This window comes from Chrysemys picta, chromosome 18 (genome assembly GCF_011386835.1).
Source record: "Chrysemys picta bellii isolate R12L10 chromosome 18, ASM1138683v2, whole genome shotgun sequence".
NCBI classification, from domain to species: Eukaryota; Metazoa; Chordata; order Testudines; family Emydidae; genus Chrysemys; species Chrysemys picta.
Genome location: NC_088808.1, coordinates 3,288,367 through 3,306,754, shown reverse-complemented (window position 1 = coordinate 3,306,754; position 18,388 = coordinate 3,288,367). Strand labels below are relative to the sequence as shown.

The window sequence follows — 18,388 nt, the reverse complement described above, 5'->3', positions numbered from 1 at the left end:
CGGTTTGTGGGACGGCAGGAAGTGGACTGGCTTGTGGTGAAGGCTGCAGCGGAACCCCACGGAGAGACGGCTGGCCGGCCTTGGATCACGTAAGGTGCCCCTTAACACCCTGTGTGCCCCACTTTTACTCTGGGGCTGCACTGACCAGGATCAGAGACTTTGGGGGTTGTTGGACTTTTGGGACTTTGGGTGGTTGCTGGACCCAAGAGACTTTGGGGACTCTGGGTGATTTTGGGGTTGCTGGATTCAAGAACCAAAGGGAAAGGACACAGCCCAATTTACTGGTGTGGGTTTTCTGCTCGTGGTTTGTGTTATGAATCCTGTTTGTGGTGTTTTTCCAATTTAATGCTGATGTCATTTATCTCATGTTATTAAACATTTTCTGCTACACTCAGACTCCGTGCTTGCGAGAGGGGAAGTATTGCCTCTTAGAGGCACCCAGGGGGTGGTATGTAATTGTCCCAGGTCACTGGGTGGGGGCTCGAGCCAGTTTTGCATTGCGTTATTGAAACGGAACCCCTAGATACAGGACCCGGCCCTTGTTGCTGCCAACTTAGATGGGCAGAAGGGTTACACTGTGCTGAAAATAAGCAAAGACCAAAAACGCTTCCCCTCCCCGCTGTGGCTGCGCGGGCAGGCGAGGCATTCACTTCAGACAGGCAGCAGCCCAGACTCACCCCACAGGGCTGTACTGTTCCCTTCCCCTCCTAGCTAACCACACCGTACCCAGCAGACACAGATACAACAGTCGCCCCCAGTGACATCTTGGGGGATGGAAGGGGCTCGTTGGGGTCAGTTTGCATCATGCCACTGTGACATTTCTTGGTGCACAGGACCAGGAGCCAGGGACCCCACAGCTGTGGGCTGATTGCAAACAGCGAAAGCCAGGGCATCTGCAGACACCAAGATATAGCAAGAAGCAGTGTCAGCTCCATGCATGAAGTTCAGCCTGTGCAGGTGCAGGTGCAGGTGCAGGCTGGGGAGGGGGAGGGCCTGCCTAGGGTCATCAGAGAGGCTGGAGGCAGGATCGCAGGCTAGCTGGAGCTGTGAGGTGTCAAAGCCCATGAGCGCCCAGAGTCAGTGCCGTCCCTTGGAGGACCACAGAGCTTTAAACACCTCATTTCTGGCAGCTCCTCAATCTGCACCCCACTCTCCCGAAAGGATCTACGTAGGGGACCCTCCAGGCTGACTCAGGTGAGCTCAGCGTGGCTACTCCTGAAGACCTCCAGTGCAGCCCTGGGCCCAGCAGCTCCGGAAAGCCAGAGCGTGTCACAGACGAGGCAGCACTGGCGCTAGGGATCAAGGCCTGGGGCCTTGCCTTTGGCTGATCCCGCTTCAGGTGCAAGGTGGCTTAGGACAGGTGTCCCTGGAGGTAGGGCTGGCTGGCGAGCTGGTCCAGGCGTGGCCCCATCAGGGGCACACCCAGTGCCCGGGGGCAGACGTCGCTAGTGCTGGAGGGGGCCGTACCTGACTCCCAGGATTCAGAGGTGCTAAGAGGATGTAGTTCTTGTCCCCGTCGGAGGATGCCCGGGACAATGGTGGCATCGTGTGCTGGCTCCGCTTCCCAACCTCCGTGTATCGCGCCCAGTTGTTCAGCACCAGCCTGTCGCTGCCGTCGTACACGATGTGGCAGCTCTGGCGCTGCTCGGGGCGCGAGGGCACCGAGCTGTTTTTCTCCCGCTTGTTTGGAGGCGACTGGAGGTCGTAGGTAGATTTGCAGGACGACCTCCGTATCATGCCTTCAAGGCCCGGCTTGATCTGCGGCACGATCCTCCACACCAGCAGGATGATCTCACTGGGACAGTTCCTGAAAGAGACACCGTGGGGGAGGGTCAGACGAATGTAGCCGGGAGAAGCCAGCCAGCCCCACGGGCAAGCCCAGCTCCAGCATGGCAAACAACACGCTCGGCAGGCGACACTAGGCACAGAGTGCCCCAAGCCACGCAACTTCAGGAGCCACACAGATATCTCACACCACCAGAGAGTCCCTCTCCCTTCCCGTCCCATCCTCCTGCCCCGAGTCCCTCTCCCTTCACTTCCCTCCCCGCCCAGACTCCCTCTCCCTTCCCTTCCCCCCACCCCGAGAGTCCCTCTCCCTTCCCGTCCCATCCTCCTGCCCCGAGTCCCTCTCCCTTCCCGTCCCATCCTCCTGCCCCGAGTCCCTCTCCCTTCACTTCCCTCCCTGCCCAGACTCCCTCTCCCTTCCCTTCCCCCCCCACCACCAGAGAGTCCCTCTCCCTTCCCGTCCCATCCTCCCCCCAGACTCCCTCTCCCTTCCCTTCCCCCCGAGAGTCCCTCTCCCTTCCCGTCCCATCCTCCCCCCCATCCTCCCTCTCCCTTCCCTTCCCCCCACCCCGAGAGTCCCTCTCCCTTCCCTTCCCCCCACCCCGAGAGTCCCTCTCTCTTCCCTTCCCTTCCCCCCCACCCCGAGAGTCCCTCTCCCTTCCGGTCCCATCCTCCCCCCCCCAGACTCCCTCTCCCTTCACTTCCCCCCACCCCGAGAGTCCCTTTCCCTTCACTTCCCTCCCCACCTCAATTCCCTCCCCCTTCACTTCCCTCCCCGCACCACCAGAGAGTCCCTCTCCCTTCCCTTCCCAACCTCCGGTGCCGAGTCCTTCTTCCTTCACTCCCCCTCCCAGCTCCCTGCACCCCCTAAGACCCTCTCCCTTCCAGCCTCCTGCTCCACTCGAGAGACTCTTGCCTCCCCTCCCTCACACCCCTAATCAGAGACTTCTCCTCCCCGTCCCCAACTCCCCTTCCCAGCCCCCTGCACCTCCCCTGAGACCCCCCCTCCCCAAACCCCTGTGCCACTCTGAGGCTCTATCTCCTCCCCTCCCCTCCAGCTCCCCCCGAGCCCCACACAGATACACTGGTACCCCCTCCTCCCCAGGCAGCCCCACGAATCTGCAACACTCAGCTGGGCCCGCCCTCCACCTGCCACTCCCCTCTGCAGCACATGGGCCCCATGCCAAGGCTCCCGCCTCAGCCCAGTCTGGGGGTGCTGCCTGTCCAGGTTTTCCCGGGATCGCCCCACCCCTGAGGCGGCTGTGCAGGGAAACCTGCCCGCCAGCTCAGCGCACACTTCAGCTGGCCAGTCTCGGGGCTCAGGATCGCTCCGGGGCCCCGTTCTCTGTATCCCACGGGGCTGCCCCCGCCCAGCCCGACGGGTACTGGAGTGTGAACAGTCACCGGATTTCATGTGCCAACTCCACGCATTTCCAGTGCTCCACGGGCTGCTGGTTCAGCTGCACCACAGTGTCCAGCTGCTGCAGGCCGGCCTTCTCCGCTGGGCCACCTAATGGAGAGAAGGAGCCGTGCCAACAATCTGCCCCAGGACAGAGCCGAGCGCAGGGACAGTGCCCCCCGCAGGGGATGGACACAGGTACACGGGTCAGCTTTGCATCCGGGGCATTCGCTCCTTCGCCCCAGATCCCGCTCCCTACTGCCTGGATCTTCTAAGGACCCCGTCCCTTCCCTCCCTACTGCCCGGATCTGCTAAGGACCCCGTCCCTTCTCTTCCCTCCCTACCACCCAGATCTGCTAAGGACCCCGTCCCTTCTCTTCCCTCCCTACCGCCCGGATCTTCTAAGGACCCCGTCCCTTCTCTTCCCTCCCTACTGCCCAGATCTGCTAAGGACCCCGTCCCTTCCCTCCCTACCGCCCGGATCTGCTAAGGACCCCGTCCCTTCTCTTCCCTCCCTACCGCCCGGATCTGCTAAGGACCCCGTCCCTTCCCTCCCTACTGCCTGGATCTTCTAAGGACCCTGTCGATTCCCTCCCTACCATCCGGATCTGCTAAGGACCCCGTCCCTTCCCTCCCTACTGCCCGGATCTTCTAAGGACCCTGTCGATTCCCTCCCTACCACCCGGATCTGCTAAGGACTCCATCCCTTCCCTTCCCTTCCCTCCCTACTGCCCGGATCTGCTAAGGACCCCATCCCTTCCCTTCCCTCCCTACTGCCCGGATCTTCTAAGGACCCTGTTGATTCCCTCCCTACCATCCGGATCTGCTAAGGACTCCATCCCTTCCCTTCCCTTCCGTTCCCTTCCCTTCCCTTCCCTTCCCTCCCTACTGCCCGGATCTGCTAAGGACCCCATCCCTTCCCTTCCCTCCCTACCGTCCGGATCTGCTAAGGACCCCGTCCCTTCCCTCCCTACTGCCCGGATCTTCTAAGGACCCTGTTGATTCCCTCCCTACCATCCGGATCTGCTAAGGACCCTGTCCCTTCCCTCCCTACTGCCCGGATCTTCTAAGGACCTTGTCGATTCCCGTCCCTTCCCTCCCTACTGCCCAGATCACATACTCATCCCTTCCCTCCCTACCGCCCAGATCTTCTAAGGATCCCATCCCTTCCCCTCCCTTCCCTCCCTACCGCCCGGATCTTCTAAGGATCCCGTCCCTTCCCTCCCTACCGCCCGGATCCCATACTCACTCCGTCCCTTCCATCCCTACCGCCCGGATCCCGTATTCACCCCGTCCCTTCCCTCTCTACCGCCCAGATCCCGTACTCATCCCGTACCTTCCCTCCCTCCCGCTTGGATCCCATATTCACCCTGTCCCTTCCCTCCCAAAGGCCCAGATCCTGTACTAACTGTATCCCTTCCCTCCGAACTGCCAGGATCCCATAATGACCCCATGCCTTCCCTCCCTACCACCCACATCCCGTACTGACCACGTCCCTACCCTCCAAACCACCCAGATCCTGTCCTGACCCCATCCCTTCCCTCCTTACTGCCCGGATCTGGTTCTGACCCCAACCCTTCCCTCCGAACCACCCCGATCCTTAACGGACCCCGTCCCTTCCCACCAAACTGCCCGGCTCCTGTACTGACCCCGTCCCGTCCCTTCCCTCCCTACTGTCCGGTTCCTGTACTGACCCCGTCCTTTCTGTCTCTACCACCCAGATCCCATACCTTACTCACCTCATCCCTTCCCTCCCTACCAACCGGATCCTGTACTGACCCTAACTGTTCCATCCCTAATGCCCGGATCCCATACTCACCCCGTACCTTCCCTCCCTACTGCCCAGATCCCATACTGACCCCATTCCTCCTTACTGCCCAGATTCTGTTCTCACCCTGTGAGCATCGTGTCTGACCTACTGGGTCCTCCCCCGGCCACTCCCAGTGAGAGTTAATAGTGTCAATGGCAGTGCTTGTTGATGTGATAAAAATATATGTCCACTAGGAACTTTTCTGAGACCTTCAATCTCCTACACATAGAAGACAGCACCAAGCCATCAGATTTTAATAACTGACAGTCATTGCTAGCCTGAGATGTGTGTGCAACAGGCCAACAAGGGGTGAAGCATACCATGAGGTTAGTGTCATTTATGGATGCCTGTTTAAGTCAAACACCACGTCCCTGTAAAATGCACATGCTACAGTCTCACTACAGTTCCAGCCCGTGACATTGATTAAAGGTAACCATGTAGATCATTGTTGCTACCACTGTTATAGAACTGCAACAAATCTTGTACAAATTGTGTCAAGTAAGGCACCAATGGAAAAGTTACAGTTTACTGAATATCATTTGTATGCAGGTATCATTTTTGTATCTGAAGTTATGAATATTGACTCTGTATCTGTCGCTCAAATGTGTCTGCTCCTGTGATAGCACCCACCGGGTAATTTGCATCCAGTCTGGCCAGCACATTGTGAATGAAGTATTCCAGTTGATTGCTCATCAGCAAACACAATGAATCACGGAAGAAGCCTATTCCCACCCGACAGACTTTCATAGGATTGTTCTAACTAGAGTACAGGTAATGGCCTCCGCTATGACAAAGCAAAGCAGGCATGGACATGTGACTTGCCCATGTGACTCCAAACGCCATCTTGTTATCTGTAATTTTCCACAAACTAGAACAATGGGTTTCCCTCCACATGGCAGAGCTATACAAGGCCCTGGAAACACCTCCATTTTGCCACTTTCCTGCTCAAACCTCTGGACTATGGACTTATACTAATGGGAGCATTCTATCCAAGGGACTGAGGACCTTCCAATCATTTGGGACCAACCAACTTAACAAGTCAGCAGTTTATTTCATCACTGCTTCAAGCCTGATCCAAGAACTCTTTGCAACACTAAATCTCCCATCTCTACTATAAAACTGTATTCATATCTGTATGTATAGTGATCTTTTAACCAATACTCTCTCTCTTTCCTTTTCTAATAAATTTTAATTTAGTTAATAGGAATTGGCTGTACACGTGTATTTTGGTAAGATCTGAAATAGTCATTGAACTGGTGGGTAATGTGCCCAATCCTTTGGGATTGGTAGAATTTTCTTAAATGATGAATAAGATTTTCAGTAATCCTCATCATATTTGACTTGGGTGTCTGGGTGGAAGTCCAAGGCTGGGTTGCTTTAAGGGAACTGTGTTTTGGCTTCTGGGTAACCAGTAAGGTATTATAGAAGCTGTTTTGTGGCTAGCTTGGTGGATCTAAGTATTGGAATGCCCACCAGCTTTGGAGATTCTCTGCCCCATTCTTTGCAGTTTGCCCTAATTAAGTAACCTCAGTGTGGGCCCCCTGGTACCCCAGTGACACAGCCATTCATGCGAATGTACACACAAGTTCCAAACACCTCATGTTTACCCAGGAAATCTGACCAACTGCCATGCAGCTCCACCAGAGACACACTTGGTTCCTTTACTGTCCATGCTGTTGAGTAAGACAGAAAACGCGAGCCATGTTTGAAGACAATCTCTCCAGCAGTTTTACAGTTCTGGACACTTCAGTCTGGCTCTTTGGCTGTCCCTACGACACATTCTCAGCTGTCAGCTGTACTCCTAGAGAACAACGGGGCCACCCACACTCATGCTGACGAGCCCAGCTGGGTCCCGTGGAGGGAACAGGATGCCGCATTCTGCATGAGCAACTGTCTCTATGGCAGCCACACTGTGCCCTGGGTACAGTGAACTCCATTGACATGGTCTGGGGGAAACTAGACATGGACCACCATGCCCAGGCCGTCCTTTGAGCAAAGTGGGGAAGCTTCCCAGCAAGCTGGAGGTGGACGATGTACCGACGCCACCTTCTCTCTTAGGCTCCGGCTGAGTCAAACAGGGCCCCACGTTCCATGCTACTTGGATGAATGGAGGCAGATGCCCTCAATGGAAGGGGAGGACGGCAACAGCCAGGTCTAAGCACTTCTCCTTTCCAACCCCCACCACTCTGGACTTGCCCAGATGGACTTTGTACCAGCTGCCCTTGGCTACTCTGGGGGACCTGCAGGTGGGGAGGGGGGTTGTAGAAGAGAAGCAGTTGCCCATTTCCACTCTCTGGGGCTGTTGGAGCAATAAGTGGAGCCATTGTAGTGCAGTGCCATCCATCCCACTATGTCACATAGGCAGGTTAGCAGCCTGGGACATTGTGAACAGCTCGAGGGCAGAGGACAAGGGGCCCCCTGATATCAGCTGGCCTGACCAGTCTAGTATACCCCAACTCACTACTGTTATCATCTGTAGCTAGGAGGTGTCATGTGACCTGTCACTGGAAAGCTCATCATGTCATACAGGTGCAAGCAACTGATGCAAAGTTATGGACATAAACTGAAATTATAATTCTTAAAATGTGTTTGCCAGTCACACCGGAGTTAGCTCACTCTAAACAAAGCCCCGAGCTTTCTCCACCAGGCAGTTACTTCCAAAGTACTTTGAAAGACAATGAGAATGTACTGACATACCAGCTAAACAAAGCTCTCCAGCTAACAAGTGTGAGGAAGAGACTGCCTGGCTAGGCCCCAGCAAGGTAGAGAAACTTTATTGGAGCTATAAAGACAGGGGAATCTAAATCTCAAATAATAAGCAATTGAATCAACTCATTGAATACAATATTAGTGCATCATGGAAGGTCTTTTATGGATGCCTGTACCACGCTGGTGGTAAAATGTCTGTATTGATACCAGAGGAGGAATTATGGATGCTCATTGAGATTCTGCTGTCCAGTCTGCCCAGACACCGCTACCTACTTGTCTCCTATGTAAATCAAGTATGATGGACTCAAACAATGGAAGCCTCATTTATACCGAAATCATATGGGGGATGGGGATGGGAAGCGCACAGGAAGGGAAGAACAGCACGAGGTCATTGACCTTGGGAGATATAAGTGGGGAGAGAAGGCATCCATCACTAGAGGCTAGAGCTCTTACAAGCTGAGAAAGATGGGTCCTTCAACCAAGCGGGGGGGGGGGGGGGGGGGGGGGCTTGAAGTCTCTGGAATTGAATGCAGGTGAGAAACCTGCTTAGATAAAGATCATTCACCTAAGAAGACAAGGAAACCAGCCCCTGGTGCTTTTGTGGAAGGTCCTGGCTGAGGGAAAGTCAGCCACGGCAGGGAAGAAGAACAACTGGTGAGAGAAACCATCTTGAACAAAGCCTGTATCTTGCTAGGTGAAGTTTTAGACTCTTAGGTGCATGTTTTCACTTGTATTTGCTTGTTACCTTTCTAACTTTATTCCTTTTACTTAGCAGCACTTACCTATGGCCAATTGTTAATAATATTTTATTTTACTATAAACCAACTCAGTGCTGTGTTCACCCCAGTTAGGTTCATAAGCTGTGATGTGGTTTTGTCTCTTTAGAGGAACAAATAAGCCATATTAAAGCTCTGATCTGCCCAGGACAGGACTGTATATTGCAGAGCACGTGGCTTTGGGCAAATTCAGGACTCGGAGTGCGTGAGGGTCTCCCTGCCAGATGTAACCAAGGCTGGTGGAAGTCGCTGTGGGGCTGCAGACAGGGGTCAGAGCTGCTGAACCAAGGCCGTCTAGCACATGGACACTCAGGGGGTGACTTGCATGCTGGCAGGCTAGCTGGGAGCAGCCCAGTCTGAGAGCTACAGCAACAAAGCACTGTGAAGTGGCCAGGGTTACAGGGCAGGTGATGACACAACCATGCCCTGGTCTGGATTTGCACCCCACACTGACCGGACCATTGTGGTAATTGGTTTGAAAGCTGCAGGGAAGTCACGACATGGAAGCACCAACATGGGGCCTACATCCATGGCCAGGAGAACAGCCTCTCTTTAGCGCCAGCGCGGCTGTCCCTGCTCTCACGCCCAATGACAAAGCATCAGGATGCAGCAGACTTGCTGTTGAAGCATGGCTGCTGCTAGCTTCTCAGTTACTTTGCCAAGGAATGGGAAGTTACAGGTGGGGCAGTGACAGGTGGTTTCCTGCATCAAGTGTTGGCTTCCTGACTATTTGTGGCCTATGGCATTCCTCAGGGTGGGCTGGCAGGTTAGCTTCTCACAAGCAGGTGTTGATTATTTCCATCAGGAGCAGTCATCGTTTTTTGCCAGCTTTCCCCAGCCGGGACAGGCATGGCTCTTCTCGCGGGGGGAACTCCCCTGTGACTGGGAGGGCCAGCAGCGTGCCCTCGGCACCATCTCATGCCTGCACTGGGGTGGGGACCACAGGCAGAGCACTCATTTGGGGTGCCTCTGAACCCCCAGTGCTCCAGGGAAGGAGTCTCCACATCAGCCGTGCAGAGACCAGCATGCAGCAGGGAGCGCACCTTGGGGTCCGGCAGCCCCCATGCTGAGCCATGTCATGGGGGAGATGCAAGCTACATCCCAGCTGCAGGAGGCTGTGCCTGGCCTGGGATTGGGGCAGCGATGCGCTTTCACCTCCTCCGACACACCCAGGACCCAGTTACTCACATGCGGGAAAAGCAGATGAGATTTGGGTTCCTCAGTACCCCAGGAGGCAGGTACAGGATAGCAAACTAGATTTCCAGGTCAGTTTTGTGGGAGAGACAAATACGTTTCTCACCCTGATGATTCAGGAGAAAAGCTTGAAAACATGTCCCATAAACGCTCAACAACAAGACCGCAAATGAAAAGAACCCAAAGTGCGTCCGTTTTCAAATCCCACGGTTTGTGAAATGTTGTCAGTTTTGGACAACTGAAACCTGAAATATTTTGGCCTGTTTGGCAAACATTTTCAGTAAAGCCAAAACATTTTGCCTGACCCACTGAAATTTTTCGGTTGTTGAAAACCAAACAATTTTCAGTGTTCATGGTTTTGTTGGGAATTTTTTTTTTTGGCAAAAAAATGAAAAATTCTGTCGAAATATGTCAACAAAAACATCTAAAATAGTTTTTGTCTAAATGTTTTGTGGGGGGGAAATATCCTTCTCAGCCAGTACTAGTACGTATATTAGACTGACACCAAAACACTGCAGAATGCCACACATAGCACAAATGGTATATTGTCCTATTTGAGAACCTGTACGTAATCCCAGCATTAAACACTGTATTGTGAGGCATAAGCACAAGGGGCAGAGTTAAGGTGGTTTTTCCACTTAACGTTTGCAATTCCTGACTTTTGCTGTGGAAATGAAGGGACTGATACAAAACCAACTGAAGTCAATAGAAAGACTCCTAGTGATTTCCATGGGCTTTGGACCAGGCCATTAATGCTCTCTTCCAATATCTGGCTACGTGGAGTACTCATTACATAATCAAATTTTACTCACTCGATGAGCAATTAGGTAAAAACTAGCTGCCACCATTTTTGTGTCAAACACCAAGAAATGGCACAGAAGTCCCTGTGCCCAGCAGTCACACTGAAATACCTTCTTGCTGAGCTTACAGCGCTGAGCACACAGCGCTGAGCACAGGCAGTGCTGTAACGAGACAGCCACGCTGGCCTCTGGCCTCATTAGAGGCAAAAAGGGGACATTTAAAAGAAACTGTTCAAGAGAAAAGGAAAATTCTGTGAGGTTTGAGAGGCTCCTAAGACAGGATCAAACACAGGGAAGCAAAGGGGGCCAGGGAGTCCCTTTCAAATCAGTCCAACAATAAAAGATGTATAAAAATGGGTTGTTCTCTTACCAGAGTCTACAGCCTGCACACGGACTGGAGAGTCGCAGCAGATTGTGAAGCCAAACCCATCCCTTCCTCGAGGGATTGTAATCTGAAAACAGACATCAGAGTCATCCTGTTACACAGGAAGGCAGCTACTGTGTGTGACCAGTAAGAACTCAGCACTTTGCTCATGCACAGCCCCAGGACTTTTATGCCTACATTAAAACAGCATCTGTATAGCCAACTGGAGAGGGATGGATGGACTGTTCAGAGACAACAAACATCTGTCAGGATAAAAGTCCTCCCTTTGTCGGAGGACATAAACTACTGCAGACGGCCAGGACATAGCTGACATATCTGACGCTGGACTGCAGCCAAGGGCATTTAAAAGGGCATTTACAAATCACCCAAAATTTGGCATTGCAATCTGTGAGCAGGTGAGCTGTGTATCCTGTACTACAGGCAGATAACACAATTCCCCTCCCCTGAATTTCTCTTGATAACCAATGGAGTCTTCTAGAGGTGGGACGAAGGATGGGTTAAGGGAGAAGATTGGGAACCAGGAGATATGATTTTATTCCTGGCTTTGACAAAGACTTCCGGTGTGACTTCTTTGAGCAACTCTCTGTGCCTCAGTTTCCCTTATGTAATATGTAAATAATGACATTTCCCTACCTTGTAGGATTGTGGCAAGACTTAGTATATTAATATTTGTAAAGCAGTTGGAATGAAGACGCTCTGAAAGCCTCACACATTATTTTCTGCTAAAGTTTTTTCATTAAGTAGGATATGGCTGAAAGGAGTTCTGAAGGGAAGAGATGGAGTGTTAATGGGTTTTTTCCATCAGCATTCAGGGAACAAGCTAAAGTCTCCCCTTGCCACGCTGACCCTGGAGGCTGTGAGCTCTCATGAATAGAGTGAAGTTCATTTGTTGAAGGTTGGCTTTCAGCGGGAGCTCAGAGTCACAGTTCCTATAAATGTTATTTCAGAGACGTTTGTCACGTTTCCTGGTTTACTGAAAAGGAGGGGGTGGGGAAACCAACTGACCCATATGATTTCTGGAAATAAACAGCCAGAAGGACAGATCCCATTGAGAGACCCAGTATAAGCAACCACAGATCCTGACTGAGGAGAATTTAATCCAAGCCTCTTTATATCTTTTGCTCTAATAAAGTGAAGATGAAATCACAATAGTATCCGGTTGCCGAGCTACACGCCCTGTTTCCCAGCATTTCCCTAGCATGGCAGTGGGCTTCCGAACCCAAACTTCCTTTCACTAGCATCATCAAGAGCAGGCCCAGCCCCCTGCCTTGGGTAGCTTTGGGGGTTGGTGGGTCACAAACAGGCCAAAATGCTGGTGGTGGCTCGTCAGCTTTGACTCTTCTCTACACATAGCTCGAACACAGGGCCGGAGCAGCAGAGGGGGTTTCTAGGCCTGGGAGTCCTGACCAGAGCTCGGTGAGCAGCTCTTTGGGACAGCCCCACGCCATGGAACCCTAGCACTGGCTTCCAGGGCCGCCGAGAGCGGGTTCGGGCCCCCCCGCAAGGGCAGACTGGCTAAACAGGGCCAACGGGGGGGGGGGGGGGCGGGCCCCGGGCTCCCTTCCGGACCGCCAGGGCCCGGTAATTTGTACCAGCTTTCCCTCCCTCTCGTCGGCCCTGCTGGCTTCCCATCCCCACCTCTGCCCCGTGACCACCGACAGAAACACTCTAGCCCTGAAGGGAGATGGGGGTTTTATGTCACTCAGCAGCGACCCCTCTAGCCCATTCAAACGTGGGGACAGGGTGAAAACAGCACCGTCGCACTCTGTCCTGTGGGTGGGTCTGCAGGTCAGAGCGGCAGGTTTCCCGGGCAGAGACACGCTATTTCTCCTGCTGGCCCCGAGGAGCCAGCCCAGCAACTGGAGAGTGAGCTGGAGTCAATTCTGCTCATGTAGCATCCAGAGAACCAGCAGCTGAGCACAGATCTTCATTACTGAAAAAGGGACCCAGCTCTGTTCTTCACGATGGAGTGATCAAAACACTGGAGCTCGGGGTCTGGGCTACGGCTCCCAGCTGGCACCAGCGCTGTGTGTCTGCCCCTGCAGACAAGGGCTGGGAAGTGTGAACCCAGTCCGGGAAGGTGGGTGCAGAGATGGCGTGTGACTTCAGTACCCTAGAGGGCACCGAGTTATCAGAACTCTACACCCCTGGTGTGGGGGGAGGAGCCAGGGGAGATTTCAATGGTTATGGGAGACCAAGAATTAACATGGCCCAAGACATGAGTCATAGTAAACCATCCCACATGCAGAGCGGAGTGGAGTTGCCTTTATCCAGCCCAGAGACTGGGATGGGGCATGTTTAACCAAGGAGACTCCTTCTGCTCTGTCTTCTTCGCTTCTAGATTGTGAAACTAATTCATTGCACTGAAGGGAGTGCAGTGCCACAGATACACGATCCCGCAACTCCAGCCCTAGCCTCAGAACGAGGGTAAACAGGAGAACTCAGCAAAGGGGCTGGGACCCTTCAGTCTGCCTGGGAGTGAGCCATGACCCCACTGCAGAGCAATGGGGAGCCAAGGCAGCTTCATCTACACAGCCACATTTACACCATTAAAAATACCCTGCGACAGACAGAGCCACGGACAAACCCGGTCAGACAGAACTTGGAACTTTCCTTTCTAACGCTCAGCAAAACTCTTTTCTAGCAGCCGTCAGTGTCAAATGGAACTCGCTTGTCTCCCTAATGCATTCCTGATAAACACAAGGAAGGATCTGCAGTGCCCTGCGCTCCACTAATGAATGGTAAATTGGACACTACTGCTCAGCTTAGCTCTTCCCCGGGACACACCAAGTCCTTAGAGCACTAACACTCAGGCCATTAGCGCAAGCTGAATGTTTGCTCCCACCATGGGGCCATCCACACTTCTGCGGATCTGCCCGTACGCAGACAGCGATCATTTATACACAGACGCCGACTTGCCAAGCATTTCCACGATCTTTGCTATAATGGCATTTGCAAAACAATCCTGACAAACCAATACACGGGAAATAACCTGACACACACAGCCAGAGCAGCAGGGGGAGAACACACACAAGCACATATGCCTAACTCAGACATGCACCCCCCAGATGGATTCACTTTGCCTTCGGATTAGGGTTAGGTTCCACAGACCTGTCTGTATCTCCGCTCTGAGCACACCTTGCAGAGTCCATTGAAGCGATTCATGATTGCAGGCTCTAAACTTGCCGCTAGCCCATGGAAATTAAATCCCTCAAAGGAGCAGGAATCCTGGTCTCCTTGTATCACAACAGCATGGAACAAGCCACAGTGAAACTGGCATGACCGCCCATGGGAACCCAGCGCTAGAGAAGAATGGCAGGAAGCCACCTTTCACCTCCCAAGCCCCTGTCTGTGCTGTATGCCGCTTTCCGATAAGACAGAGGGCTTCCTGAAAACTCCAAGTGACAAGGAAGAGAGAGAGTTTTATATTAAAATTCCTGTCAACTATTCAGTATTCCCTAGTCCCTTCTCTGTTGATGTGGCTTTTGTTCCTGCTACATTCTTCAGCGGCACAGAGCACTTTGTTATTGCAAGGTTCTCACAAACACTTTGAGGATGTGTAAGCAGCATTTCACAGGCCTTGGCTGCACAAGCTTCACTTCAGTAAAAAGATTTCGTAGGCTAGTTTAAAGATACGGGAGGAAAAGTGATTCTGCTTTAGGAAACCAAGGAAGAATTTGTTTTCACAGAACACACATGCACAATACTGCTTTGTGTTTACAGGGGGCGGGGGGGGAAGTACGACCCAAAGCTTGGAGGTCAGTGGCACCCATGGTTTAATTTCAGAATTAAAGGCACAGCAAAACTCTGACTCAAGTCAGCCGTAGAGTGCAAAGGTGGATTGTGTGACATGGCCTCTTTGCACACTGCAGCAGCAGCTCCCAAGGAACCCCTGTAGAATGCAGCTTAACAAAGCAAGAAGAAAGCTCCTTTCAGCTTCCTCCACGGGGCAGAAGTGAGGCAAGGCTTCAAACCCCAACCAAACCGGGCCCCGGAGTCACTGTCACTGCAGCGTGGCCTAGTGGCTGCCACAGAAATCCAAACACAAGTGGGTGAGAGGGATTTTAACTAGCAGAGGACAAAAGGGCTTGCTTTGAAGTCACTAACCAAACTGTGTCTAGCCCTGCCAGCCTGGGGCCACGCTGACTGACAAGCCGCCATTCCGCCTCCCCCAGTTTGCCATCTTTCAGGTCAGTGGTGACTGTGACAGTGTTCATTCTTACAGGGCATTTCCCGGAGCTACCCATCCCCCCACCATGCTAGAAAAACTCCAGGAGGGTTGAAAATATTTACTGGAGGGAGCTCCACTCCGGCCAGCGCCGGCTGAATTTAAACCCTGCCTATGTGAGAGGAAGGGAGGGAGAAAGGGCGCTGGGTTGGTTTGTCTAGCTCAACCTACGGTTTAAAACAAATAACTGAGAATGCAGCTGAGGGAAGCAGCGAGGCGAATTTGGCACAGATCAATCACAGAGCCGGTTGGGCCCAGTTTCCGACGTGGGCCCTGTGTTTGTGTTGCTGTTTCCCATCCTTGCCTCTCCTATAAATCAAGAGGCCTCGGTCTCAAGTGCCCCGTTCGGATGGCAAAGGATTTAATGTAACATCCACTGGAAAGACGTAGGGTGAAAACGCAGCATATTCAGACAAATCAGCAGGTGTCCGCAGGAAGGGCCCTCTCAGTGCAGCGTAGCACGGACTAGTCCAGGGCTGGCAAACTACAGCCCGGGGTCCACATCCGGCCCTTCAGACATTTTAATGCAGCCCTCGAGCTCCTGCTAGGGAGTGGAGTCGGGGGCTTGCCCCGCGCAGCTTCCGGAGGAAGTGGCACGTTCCCCCTCCAGCTCCTACATGTAGGGGCAGCCAAGGGGCTCTGCACGCTGTCCCCACCCGAAGCGCCATCCCCACAGCTCCCATTGGCCGGGAACCACAGCCAATGGGAGCTGAGGGGTGGCACCTGTGGACGGGCCAGTATGCAGAGCTGCCTGGCCATGCCTCCACGTAGGAGCCTTAGGGGGGACATGCTGCTGCTTGAGGTAAGCGCCGCCCGGAGCCTTCATCCCTGACCCCTTCCCACGCCCCAATCCTCTCCCACGCCCTAGCCCCCTGCCCCAGCCCTGACCCCCATGCTGCCCCTTGGTCCCAGCCCGGAGCAACCCCTGCACCCCAAATCTCATCCCCAGCCCCTCCCCAAGAGCCCACACCTCCAGCCAGAGCCCTCACCCACCCAGCCCGCACCCCAACCCCCTGCCCCAGCCCAGAGCCCTCTCCCACACACTGAACTCCTCATTTCTGGACCCACCACAGAGCCCATACCCCCAGCCAGAGCCCTCACCCCCTCCCCCACCCCAAGCCCCAATTCCGTGAGCATTCATGGCCCGCTGTACAATTTCCATACCCAGATGTGCCCCCCTCCCCCCCCCCCCCGGGTCTAGTCACACAGCTCTGGCTCCTTTGAAAGTCTTTGGAATGAATCACTCCTCTCCCCGAGCTAGAGCAAGGCCTCCCCATGGCCTCCGAGCTCTCCAGCTCCACCCCACAGCACGCGTGCAGGGAAGCACAGGCACATCCCCACATTGTCAGGTAGCTTCCCCATGGAGCGCACGTCGCTCATGGCCTGTTTCCCACCGATCTCACCTTCATGGCCCAATCCACACTGCAGCTCCAGCCACTCTAACCAGCTGCAATTCTCCCATCTGACCTGGTCACAAGGGGTGGGCCGCTGAGTCCACGCTGGAGTCTTTGTGCTTTGCACCTACACCTGCCACGCCACCCAACTAGGTACATACCAGTGCATCCTGGGAAATTTGGACCCCTATCCCATAAGACCCCAGCAGGGGACAGAGTGCCCAGGAGACACACATACCGCAGCAGTAACAGTGCACCCTGGGACGTCCTACTACATAGAGAATGGAGGGAGGGGGGCCAACCAGCCTGGTTACATGGCCAGGGGTCCAGTTCACACAGCAACAAAACAGAGCGCTGACCCAGGTGCCAGAAGAGAGCCATGGGGCAGCCTAGGCCTGCAGTTGCCATGGGTCCTGACCATGCTGCATGAAGACACCACTTGCATTTAGAGTCACTAACTGCTTACAAAATCAGCCTATATGCTGGAGTGTGGACAGAGCCTAAACGGAGAGGAAACCCCCTTCCTGGCTGCAAAAGGAGCCACCAGGCTGTGTTCAGACACAACCTGCCACAGAGGAGCCACACACACTGCGCTCTCTCTCATGAAGACTTGCCCATTGTGCTTTGTTGTATACAGCAAATGGAAATCTGGCTCGTCTCTGCGTGTGAGAAACCATCACAGGCCCACTCATTTCACGATCCCATTCTGAATCCCCTGCTCAGCAACGCCAGACTTTCCTCTTCTCCCTGCTGGTCTCTGCCCTTTCACTCAGCCCTGCTACTGTGCAGATGAGTGTCTTCTCCTGCCCTGCTCCTGGCCTGGGAACAGCCTCTCCCGCCCCTGCTCCCTGGGTCACTAGTGCTGTGCTGCAGCCATTGGGCTCAGCTTGTCAGGGCAGCGCTGGCCCTGGCACACCTACCTTGAGCTGCTCCATGTTCTCAGCCTCCTGGTTTCCTAGTTCAGCCCGCTGGCTCGCCAGTGGTGGCTCTAGAAGGCAACAGAAAGAGCATGTCACATAGGCTGCTCTTAGGCACCACGCGGACACTTCTGCCTTTAACAGCGTCTTCTCCCTCTGCCCAAAGGCCAAGCACCATGAATTCTATGGGGGCACCAGCTCCAGACTGGAACATGGCAGCATTTCCTGTGGTTATTCGAAGACCCAGAAATTCCCTGGTGATCCACTGAGGGTGGCATGATGGGCAGCTGCCACGTGCCCTTCACACACATTGCCCTGCGACGGTGTCCCAGCCCAGACCCCACTCTGTGCACACACCCCCGCAGCACATCTCCCGTCCCAGGCCTGCTCCACTCCTGCAGACACCGGGCAGCCCCACAGGTTAGAGCCAGGCAGGATGGAGAACTCAGCAAGGGCCTGATCCAAAGCTCACTGGAGCAACAGGAGGGAACCCATTGAGTTCAGTGGTCCCAAGGCTGGAGGCTGCTGGCCCAAAGCTGGAGAGCAGGTGAGATGCAGCAGCAGCGTGCGGTGACAGGCACAGCGAGTGGGAGAGACAGGGAGGACAGACGGGCTTGTGTCCCCATGGAGGGGGGTGGATGCCCCCTCTCTATGGGTCACCCAGGATCTCTCCTGTGTACATGCGAACATGGCCCCATTACCACAATGTCCGAGTGTCGCCGGGTCGGGAAATCCAGGTGGTGTAAAGTCAATATGGCTGCCAGCCCAGGCCCCTCCTTCTCCCCTGAAGTGGCCCTGGGCTGGAGGGCTGGACTTTCCCCAGGAGAGGTGGGAGCAATCGAGGTGTGAACAGCTCCTCTGCCTTCCCCCCCGGTAGGGGAGGAGGAGCTGGCGGGGGTGGGGTTGTCCCAGATGGAGAGGAGGAAGAGGAGCTGGATTCTCCCCTGGCTTGGCCCCTGAAAAGTGTGCAGGAGAGGAACTCCCCTCCTGC

General features: G+C 54.1%; 1 protein-coding gene across 11 annotated transcripts in view; it reads right to left on the bottom strand.

Annotated features, from left to right (window-relative positions):
* RGS3 (regulator of G protein signaling 3) overlaps positions 1-18,388 on the bottom strand; it is a 204,835-nt gene that overhangs the window by 121,123 nt on the left and 65,324 nt on the right. For 5 of the 11 annotated variants that reach the window (XM_065572233.1, XM_065572234.1, XM_065572232.1 and 2 more), the window contains 4 exons: positions 17,401-17,468; positions 10,844-10,925; positions 3,190-3,295; positions 1,468-1,807 (listed from right to left, as the gene is read on the bottom strand). In XM_065572233.1, coding sequence (XP_065428305.1) covers positions 1,468-1,807; positions 3,190-3,295; positions 10,844-10,925; positions 17,401-17,468 — 596 coding nt within the window. Of the gene's footprint in view, positions 1-1,467; positions 1,808-3,189; positions 3,296-10,843; positions 10,926-13,969; positions 14,232-17,400; positions 17,469-18,388 lie in introns of those variants that run through there. The other 6 variants (XM_065572237.1, XM_065572242.1, XM_065572236.1 and 3 more) reach the window with 5 other exon arrangements.